At 31.0% G+C, this 11446-nt stretch overlaps 1 protein-coding gene across 2 annotated transcripts in view; it reads right to left on the bottom strand.

Annotated features, from left to right (window-relative positions):
- The window catches only part of LOC106469062 (arfaptin-2-like), a 28922-nt gene extending 17897 nt beyond the window's left edge, over positions 1–11025 (bottom strand). The window contains exons 1-4 of one of the 2 annotated variants that reach the window (XM_013929516.2): positions 10935–11025; positions 10048–10305; positions 9321–9484; positions 6017–6360 (exon numbers count right to left, since the gene is read on the bottom strand). In XM_013929516.2, coding sequence (XP_013784970.1) covers positions 6017–6360; positions 9321–9484; positions 10048–10291 — 752 coding nt within the window. In that variant the 5' untranslated portion in view covers positions 10292–10305; positions 10935–11025. Of the gene's footprint in view, positions 1–6016; positions 6361–9320; positions 9485–10047; positions 10306–10543; positions 10635–10934 lie in introns of those variants that run through there. The other variant, XM_022397463.1, reaches the window with a different exon arrangement.
- Positions 11026–11446: the final 421 nt, after the last annotated feature.

Raw genomic sequence — 11446 nt, 5'->3', positions numbered from 1 at the left:
GGCAGGGATGGGCTAGTTATCCCCTTTTGCTTTACCCATGTAGTCCACGGGTGAGTATGGTACAAAACGGGCAAATTTATGAAGCAAAATTTATTGTGAGGATAAACCTACAAGCAATGTTGAGAAACACCCCCATCTCTGCAGTGTGTGTTGTGTGGCCATGGAATCATAAGTTATCATGGTCTTGCAGTGCAGATTTGAACAGTTAAAGACTACCTGGTCAGGCAACATTCACCATAGAGTGAGATCCAGACAATGATTAGCAACAAAAAAGGAAACAATGCCCCTGAAAAGGAAGAAATGAGAAAAAAAGATAATTTACCCAGTCAAAGTCTCACTGAAGTCTGAAGTATGGCTACAGGCAGGAGGAGATAACTCGAAGATGAAGATACCGCAATCCTATGCAAATAATGAGAGACAAATGTATGAGGGGTAGTCCACATGCTCAATTGAATAATTTTCTCCAAGGGATGATGAAGATGAGATGCCAATGAAAAGGTAAGGTGTCATATTTGATAATAAGACATCCAGACCAAAGTACGAGAGGTAGACAATCAAGAAGAATAAGCCAATTTTAGGCAATTGGACATTTTTGAGGGTATTTTACAATTGCTTCAGCCTTTCATGTTTAAGAAAGTAACTGAAGAAATTTAAGTTTCTGAGTGTGAGCATATATGTGAAAAAATGGCATAAGTAATATATGTCCATGTTACGAAATTGGGTCAAAAACTAGATGAAGCATAGTTAGCTGGCTAGTTAATATTGAGAATCACGAGAGGAGGTATAAAAAATGAAGCTACAGTGAGGATGCTAAGAAAAACATTAGCCATGGGTTTGATAGTGATAAGTTACTGATGCCAAGTTAGTAGCAGAAATTAGCCAATAAAGTATCAGGAGTAGTTAGAAATACTAATAGGAAAATCGAAATGATACAAAGAAAATATAGTATAAAACCTTGTGTCTGGAGCTAAAAATCAAGATCTCTGGGAAAAAGAAGACTTCCAGAGAAAAGAAGTGAATCGAGTCAACACGAAAATAAAGATTTCCAACCTCCAGAGGTATACCAATCCGACCTTGTTATAAGCATAGAATTGCTATCTCTCTTGTTCAATTAGTGTACTTTACTAAAGGAAGTTAATGCTTATAATAGAGAGAAATGTATTGGTTAATAGTGTTTAACTGAAAAGTGAAAATTAGAATTGTAAGAAACTAACAGTTTAGTAAATGTTTAACAATTGATGTTAAAAATGTATACTATGTTGAAAGACCTAATAAATGTTGATCTATTTTGTTTTATGTCAGTCTTGGAATCCGCTTCTTTATTCTAACTGTACATTACCTCAAGTTAGCAACCTGTGAGCTCCACTCACCACTGCAATCCTCAACTAAATATGTGTAATCGGCAGTACAGTCGAAGCTCCAATGACTAGCCCTAAAGAAATTGCCCATTACAAACTGAATTAAAAGCCAAATCCAATTTGTGCGGGTAATATAACAGTGAAGAGTATGTACAAGATATAGAAGTCTAAATGGATCAAACTGAGGATAAATGTGGGAAATTGGAAAAAGGAGGAGTTACCCTCTCGAGCCATTGAAGTTTTGAGGAGGAAAGAATGATCCAAGTAAAGAAGAATATATGTGGAATGATAAAGAGTACATGAAACATCGATAGCAAATAAATCTGAATTCAGATGTCTAAAGGCTAAAACGAGAAGGAAATAAGTCTTAAGGCAAAGGTTAAACAAGGAGCATGTGGAGAGCGGTTCAAATAAAGACATGGTGAGGCAGTGAAGGACCACATTAACATCCCAATCCAAAAAGGTATCCCGCCGAGGTGAGCGACAAACTCGAAAGAAACACATCAAAAGGGAAAGAGTAAGAGAGGTAAACACCCTACAGTATTGGGAAAAACAAAAAATGTGGGATAAGGCTGCCCAATAATGAAGAGACAGACGACCCCCCAATCGAAAAGCCAAGTTAGGAAATCCGCAATATGAGGAACAAATGGTGGAAAACATTCTATTTACGTTGACAAACTTCCCTGGAGGAAGGACGAATGGAACTAGCTAGAAAATAAGCTAAATTACTCAGCAAAAATTTATGTTTTAGTGAATCACTAAAAAAAAAGATGATGATAGTATCTGTATAGACTGCACACTATAGGGGTAAATATCTTTGTAGTCCCCAGTATCTATTTCAAATGATGTGAGGTCAAACAGGTATCTTGATTTTTTGCCAACAATGTTCTTGGTCAAGATAAATTTATATCTAATAAAAAATAAGTTATTTTATTAATATGCATGTTTTCAATAGAATAAATTTACCAATAATATTCATGAAATATCAGAACATTTTGCCATCGCTTACTGTACTCACTTATTCTAATGAAGCTTATCTAATATACTGTTACTGAAGAAAATTTCTGTAGCTTCCAAATATATTTAAAATAAAAATATTTTCAGGAACAAAAAGACATCTATAGAGATCATAAACAAATTCCCAGATCTTTGGTTTGTCCATAAATCCTCCAAACTTTCTATAAGATTCTGTTCCATTTTTTTTTATCTGCAGGAGCTATTTCTAATCGCTTTTATACAAAACTTCTAACATCATTTTATAACTTGTTTATAATCTGCTCTATCAAATGGTATTTAAACTTTGTAACTATTTTTAAAACTGAGCTTCTTTAGTAGTTGTTCAGACCACATGCTGTGACCTCATAAACAGGTGATACAAAAATCTATAATAAAACCTCAAACAGAAAAGGTAAATCAAAGAAACAAGAATTCATTTAAGGTATTCTCAAAAGATGAATTTCTTTTTCAGTAAATAAAAACCAAAGCTTTGTGATCAATAGAAAAATTCTAAAAGAAAAAAAATTAAGAATTAAGTATGGACATAGTTTCCATTTGTTTAGCAAATTACACTAAATAAATGTTACAAAATGACAAAATATTAATTATAAAATATTTCTGAGATAAAAACTGTTGAAATAAAAATTATCATTATATTCACTTCAATTTCATATCTATGTAGGTGTATACTCAACACCAGAAAAGTGATCTAAGGTCCTGAAAATGTTACGATAATTAAATTCTCCTTATTTTTCTTTTAGTTAAAAAAAGTTTAGTCTAATAAATAGGTTGGCCTAGTTAACCCTCTCCAGACCATGTCATCGCGTTTGTTGATTTGCATTAAAAATTTTATTGAACTACTATTGCATGAATTTATGTCAATATGTTTGGTATCAAACTGTATATTATAATTCAAATTTGAATACTATACATTACTCAGTTTAAAAAAAATACACCTAAACATTGATTTTTGTGTGTCACGTGGTATGTTGAATGCAGTACTGGTTCAAATTAGATGTTTCTAAGGTCAAAATACAAAGTCTATGGTTTTGTATGAAGTAGAACTCAAATTACTGATATGAACAAGCTAGAATATAAAATAAGAAACTCCTATCTTTTCTATTTGCTGAGATATCGCTCATGTACTGAATCGAACACAGTGGCCCCTGCTCATCCCTTTCCATTTTTGGAAACACTCCCTTATATACACTTACTTCTGTCTACGGCATGTGAATAACCAACTGAAAGCTGAGAATGTCCTTCAGTGGCTTTCTCAGCCATTTTCAAGTATTACGATGTCATATTATTCTTTTGATACAAATCTCCAAGCTGATAAGGTGAGTCTTTAGTCTGCTCGAAATTTCATATTTTCTTAGACCAAATACAGCTTAGTTACTAAGCTTGATAAATTATAGTGGAATTCTGTGGTTTCGATATAGTATTTTATGAATTTTTGGTTATTCAACTGTTTATATAAAACCAAAAAAAATTATTTTGTTTTGCAAAATTTTAAAAGGCTTAGCAACCTATGTCAAGCAGCAACCGAGTATAAAGGTCGTAACTAGAAGAGATAATTGTTTGCTTTGCTTCTTTAGTTACTATTCTAAATACACATATAATGTATAATAATGGAAATGTGACTGTATTTTATAAAATAGTAGTCTACTAAAACACAGCCAAGACAGGTCACTCTGTAAAGACTAAAGGTCAGTCTTATATTATTGGATACGGTAACATGAGAGCACATGTGCCACGTCATTGTAACTTCTGAATTGTTATAAATGTATAATGTTATGAAATTTCAGCTATTTAGTCTAAACATTTATGATTTCGTGTTATAATTTGTTATCATTCTAGAATGAAATAGGGATGTTATATTTATTTCCTAATTTTTTTATGGTGGTTACAAGATCGGTCAAATCTACCGAACCCATACAGAGATTTGTTAGTGAAAATAACAGATAAAATATAAAGTTTTTTCTTAAGAAATGTTTGATAGCTATCTGGACATTATAAAGATTTTGTATTTGAAATTTGAAAATTTTCTGATGCATAAAAGTATTTTTAATCTTAAAATGAAAATTACTTTGCATGATAAATAGGCAACATGCAAAAAGAAAAAAAGGCTTAACAAACCTTAAGACTTAATAAAAAAAATTATATTTTGCGTATGAAAGCATTGTAATGTTTACTGATAATCTGCCAAATTTCGTTAACATATGCTTAATAATTTAAGTTATAGCATGAAAACTATAACAAACACAAAATGGTTACAAGGTTAGTCCCAAGGACCACCAGTGCTGAAGGAGTTAAACTAAAAGGTCCCTTGATGTCCTTAAATTTGATGTTATACTAATACTTATGATAATTCTTACCTTTGCTTAAAAACTTTAAGTGATAAAACAACAAAATTTTGCCCAATTCATTTAATTTATTTGTCAAAAGCAGTGTTAAAAAAGAATATGCATACCCTCCTGAAATATATTTGTCAGAAAGTATTTCAGTAATGAGATTTGTTCAACAGTGTCATGATATAAAAGACTGTTTCGTTTAAATATTAGTGATTAATTTATATTTGTGAGTGAATATTTTATTATTTTTGGGTTTTGTTATAATGAAGGTTAAAGGCGGACGATTGTAGAAGGTTTTGTTGATAACTAATTGGTGTCGAGAATATAGAAAGTGGCCAGACGACTGTGTAATAAGGGTGTAAATGGCGTGAAACGAGCGGGAAGTAGCAGACAGACAGTATTAGACAGATAAAAGCAAATAGAATATAGTTGGTGTGAAGTTAAGTAATGTAAAAGTGATAGGCTTAACAACTGACATAGGCCTAACGTTTAATATATATATCGGAGTGAAATTAACAGTGGAAAATGAAATAAAAAAAAAATAAGTTTATTCTGTCAAAGCGAAATTCTAAAGTAATTGAATCATCCTGAGTGCACTTTGACAAAAGGAACATAAGATCTTCAGAAAAAAGAAGACCATAATCATAAGTAATTCACACCAGACTAATATTGCGATAGTATTAGAGAAAATAGTTCTGCTTGTCAACTAAAATTCTAAAGTAATTGAACAGGCCTAAATGGTCTTTTGACAAGAAGAGGAGAACTATAAATGTAGTGATATAACGTTAACGATATGCTCATACTCTCTATAGTGTGAATACTTTATTGTACATATGTTACTTGTTCCGAATATATATATATATAATTTGAAAAAAGTGTATGCTATTTATTCATCATTGAATTTATCGCTAACAAGTCACAGATAACTACTGTAGAAGAATCCTAAGCCCAACAGCAACATAGTAAATGTTTATACTATTAAAAAATATAACTAAAAGCCATTTATTTCGATAATTGGCAAAAAAAAAAATACAGAACCCATATACATATATGATATTACTTTTAAATTCTAACAAACAGATTGATTTACCTTGCATTGGTTTAACAGTATTTTAAACATAAAGGTTTTAGTAGTATTAGTTCCATTATATTAAATAATTATATGTAGTTTTAACTTATAAAAACATTATCTCTGTTCCTATGGCTAATATAATTAAAAGAAATCTGCTAATCAACTTAAAAGATAAATAGAACTTAAAACACTGCATAAAATGGAAGGCCTATTAACCTGATAACACAGTTGTTTCCTACCTTGCATTTTCATATAGCTTGACAGTCAGAAGAGTGTCCTCTATAGTCTTATTACACAGTGTATTGAGGCATGAAACAAAGAAATTCAAAGCTCCTAAGAGTGTTTCTCCATTCTTTCCCAAATTTCTCTGTGTTTCAGAGTTATAAAGGAATTCTTCCTGCAGTTCTGGGGACTTGTGAGCTAGGTCAGAGAAAGACTCAGCAAGAGCATGCTGTGTCTGTACTACATGATAGAAGTGGCTGGCCAGAGCCCGAGCCAACCGAAGAATGTTGGCATACTTCCTCTGTGTCTCTCGAAGCTGTTCAATCTGACATTCTAACTCTGAGTCCACTGTTCTGCTGCCCTGAAGAAAAAAGAACATTTAGTCAGTCTTTAACCAAACAGAGAAGTTTATGTCTAAACAAATAAAGTTTAGCACCAGTAAAAAATCACATGAACCATCTTCAAGTTAAAATACTGCAGGTTTCTTGATTTTGGAGTTAAAGAATATTTAAAGATCTAATTTTATTTTGACTTTTGGCTTGGTTTGTTTGGAATATTGTACAAAGCTACATGAGGGCTATCTAATTTAGCAGTGAAAGGCTAGAGAGAAGACATCTAGTCATCCCAACCCACCTCCAACTCTTGGGCTACTCTTTTAACAACAAATAGTCGGACTGACAACCACAATATAATGCCCCCACAGCTGAAAGGGTGAGCATGTTTGGTGGGACAGGGATTCAAACCTGTGACCTGCAGATTGCAAGATGAGCACCTTAACCACCAATTTTGTTTTGATTCTAATGGTTTTTATGAGAAGATTTTTATGTACATTACTCAGCTATGAGGTTATAGTATTTTCCAATTAAATCATCAAATAATTCTAAGAGTTATTATTAAGCTTACATGAGGAAAACATGAGAAGTTAAAATCATGTTAAATTAATCCTTCTATATATGAAGACCTCCCCAACTCAGCTTTTACTTCATTATAATTAACAATATTAGATTAGAGTACCTTTTCTGTAATAAACATTAAAGTATAAAACTTGTGGTGAAAACCACTGTTTATATAATGTTTCAAAGCAATCAAATCATGATAACTTTCAAGTTCTTAAACTTTGTTACAATGTAAATACTAGATTTAAATTCAAAATTATTTTATTTTAAACAGTGATTAGTCTTTAAAAATGAGCATTTTAGCTACATAATCAGTTATACATATAGTGTTTATTTCTAATACAGAATTGCATTCAGTAATTTAAGTTTTATTAGGTTTAACTCTTTCAGCACGGGTTTGGTCACTGGGACCAACTTCGTAACCATTTTGTACTTGCTATAGTTTTCATGGTATAACTTTTAAATTAGTAAGCGAATGTTAATGAAATTTGGCACATTATAAGTAAACATTACAACAATTTCATACACGAAATATCAATTTTTTTTTATTTAGTCTTAAGGTTTGTAAAGCAATATTTTTCTCATGCTTTTTTCTTTATTTTCACATGTTGCCTATCTAACATGCAAAGTAATTTTCAAATTTCACATGCAAAATCTTTATAATATCCAGATAGTTATCAAATGTTTTATAAGAAAAACTTTATATTTTATCTATTATTTTCAGTAATGAATCTCATGTACAGGTTCGGTAGATTTGACCAATCTCGTAACCACCATAAAAAATTTAGGAAATAAATATAAATTATGCCTCTTTCATTCTAGAATGAACACAAAAATAAATGTTTAGACTAAAAGCTTAAATCTCATAACATTATATATTTATTATTTTTATTATATTGACCTTTCAGCCGTGTCTGGCTAACAATACAGAAGTTACAATGATGCGGCACATGTGCACTCATTTTTCTTAAAACATAGAACAGTAAATAAAGCAAACAATTATCTCTTCTAGTTTGTACTTGGTTCCTGCTTGACATAGGTTGCTAAGCCTTTTAAAATTTTGCAAAATGAAATACTTTTTTTAGGTTTTATATATACATTTGAATAACTAAAAAATCATAAATTACTACATCAATACCATAGAATTCCACTATAATTTATCAAGCTTAGTAACCAAGATGTATTTTAGTCTAAGAAAATATGAAATTTCGAGCAGACTAAAGACACAACCTACTTCCTTGAAATATAGGTTCAAAAGAAAGAAATGGCATACAAGCCCGTTAAAATGGCTAAGAAAGCCACTAGGGGCATTCTGAGCTTCCAATTGGTTTTCCATGTCATATATAGAAATAAGTGCATATAAGGAAGCATTTCCAAAAATGGAAAGAGGTGGGTGGGATGCCACTGTGTTTGATTTATTACATGAGCAATATCTAATAAGACTTTCTTATTTTATATTCTAGCTTGTAAATATGGGTAATTTCAGTTCCTAAGTCATACGAAACTACAGACTTAGTATTTTGACATCACAAGCATCTAATTTGAACCAGTGTTGCATTCAACATACCACCTGACACACAAAAATCTGTTTTTTTTAACATTTACTTTTAAATTAAGAATTTGAGTAAGGTATAATACTAAAATTTCAATTATAATACACAATTTGATACCAAACTTATTGACATAAATTCATGAAATAGTAGTTAAATAAAATTTTGAATGCTACTCAACAAACAAGATGACATGGCTTTCACCCATGACCCATCTCAAAAGGGTTAAATAGATTATTAGCTAATTGTACTTAAGTTCAGAAATTAATAGAATTATTTTTACACTAATTTGAAAATACAGTTTAATTTTGCTGTTGTTTCCCCAAGAATATGAATCAGTAGCACTGCTTAAGTAATTCAAGCAAATACATTTTGTTTTGGTAAAAAATACTGGCAGTAAAAATTAATACTTATGTTAATGCCGTCCATGCTTAATTAATACATGTACAGTCTTTGGAGTTACCATAAAGTTTAATTGTGAATGCCAGGTTCAAGACAAATTCACAAATATTACAAAGTGAATTCTGTTTCAGTCTGTAAATAACTTATGTAAATTATTTATTTTTTCTGATATTTGTTTTAAATGCATAAACTATGAGGTATATCTATATTAAAATTTGGTTGTTCATTGAATTTTGCTAACAAAAAAATCATGGCAATTAGCTGAACAGCTAAATTTCCTTGAGACATTTGTAACAATGCCATTCCACATCAACACCACATGTTTAAGTAGTTTTAACAGGACAGTGCATACAACCTGATTATTGAGCTTAAACAATAGTAAAGGTATTATTTTATTTATTTCAAATGTACAACACCTTTAATGGCCAGTCTTTCTAAAACAAAAAAAATTATAATGAAATAAATGTGCTTACTTTCCCTAGTTTTTCTGAAATAATCTGTCGGGTACACTTGTAGGTTGAAATGCTCCATTGTTTGAGTGTGTCTATCTTTGACTGAGGAGGTCTTGTCACTTGAGATCTTGAGTCTTCTCCATTCTGGGAGGGACTAGGACTCGACAATGGCACATTTGTATTTGCTGAAATCAGAGTTTTAGTACAGAAAAAAAACTAACTTTTTAAATCATTTATTACTGATATAAAAAAAAACAAATGAAGTTTGTTTTTATAATTTATCAGTTTTCAAATCAGCTTTGACATATGGTATTATAATTTTTTTTTTAAATACTGAGAATAAAACCTCTTAATTTGGTGGTTATCACTTAAATATTTAAAAAAAACAATGAATTAACAACTAGCAAAAATTTATTAGACACCTGTATATTGACTAGTTCTAGTTTGGTAATGAGGATGTATTTTCATTTTTAGAATACCTGTTGAGGCATCTTGTCAGGTAATCTGAGTAAATTTTATTGTTTTTAAGGAGTTTACTATGTTCAAAACTATATAGAAAACTGGTTTACATTTTGGAACAGATAACAGTTACAAATTAACCTTAAGTAAATAAAATAAAAAACTTTTCTGGCAATGCTGTAAATGTAGAGACTAATTAAAACATATTCTACACAATGACAAGTATCTTTTGGGACTTTTTACAGAAATATTTAAAGGATTGCTATTTATCTTAAACTTTGAAGCTCACCTGGAGGCATTGGAGGATTCCACTGACCACTGGCTGGAAGAGATGTAGGAGGAATCACTGTTCTGTGAGATCCAGAACCAACAGATGGTTGAAATTTATTATCACTGTTACTGGCACTTTTTGAATGAGAAGGTGTACCTCCATGGACTACATCATTGCTTTCATTCATGGATGGAACATCATGTAGAACGTTTTGAAGGTCTCTGTCATACTCCAAACCTGAAGCTGGTCCATTAGAAGCCATTGGCTACTTTCAACCTAGATAGAGTAATAATTATGTTGTTCTTAAACCAGATGTTCTGTCAAATACGATAGCACTAGTATTAAATTACGTCTAAGTTAAGATTAAATCATTTAAAGTTGCCTATAGTATTCATATATAACTACCACTTTTAACATTTAAAATTTCGCGTAAGAAATGTTCATACTTAATTCTCATGACAGATGTTACTGATAATGATATCAAAATTACTAAAAATAAAATTCTTAATCATACTTTGAAGCTTGATATACATATTGAATGTGAATATTGAGTACATTACAAAAAATGAAAATTCACAAGATACTTCCAGTTTCAGGTAATGCACAAAATAACATATCGACAAACCTAGTCGATATAATAAAATTAACACCATAGTACAAGTTATAACGTGTAAGTTTAACGGGTGTATTCGTACTCCACCCTACACACGCTTCTTAAGCCTAACAACAGTAACACAACTACATTACATGTTCAGGGTTCACTCATTCCTAAATCATTCACTTTTCGACTTTGAATCTGGCCATACACAAGCCTAATATATTTCAGTAACATAATCAGAAAATAGATATAAGGCTAAAAACATGTCAATACTACAAACTAACTTTTAATTCTACATAATACTTACAAAAATAAAGAAATTTTAAAAAAATGTAATAATAATTCCTCCCTCGATCTTAACCTACGTAGCTTAAAATGGAACAACGATTCTAACCACTGTTTTACTACTTCACTTAATGACCCCTAGATAGACTTTGGGAATAATTCCAGAATAGAACCCTGTTCTAATACGAAACAACTTAATTATTATTACTTAAATATATAAGAATTTTTAGTAATCGTAAGATAACTGACAACTTTCTCCAGTTGATACTAAGATGTATCAACTTAATGAATAGCTGTCTCAAAACGGAGTTAAAATTAAATCAATTTATTTCGATGAAGTGGGTTAACTTGTTAATGACCCATCATGTCATTCCATTTGCATCCTTTCTTTAGAAATTACCATAATATATTAAGTGAGATTTAAGCTCATTCGAAAGGTTGGCTTACAACGTACAAGTTCTAAACCAAAATGCTATCTATATTGGTTGGTTATAACTTATAAGATAACAGAACACCTTGGCTGGGAGAGCATGA

Source organism: Limulus polyphemus, unplaced genomic scaffold, assembly GCF_000517525.1.
Source record: "Limulus polyphemus unplaced genomic scaffold, Limulus_polyphemus-2.1.2 Scaffold3281, whole genome shotgun sequence".
NCBI lineage: Eukaryota > Metazoa > Arthropoda > Merostomata > Xiphosura > Limulidae > Limulus > Limulus polyphemus.
The sequence above is the reverse complement of the archived record's forward strand: the minus strand, read 5'-3'. Positions and strand labels throughout refer to the sequence as shown.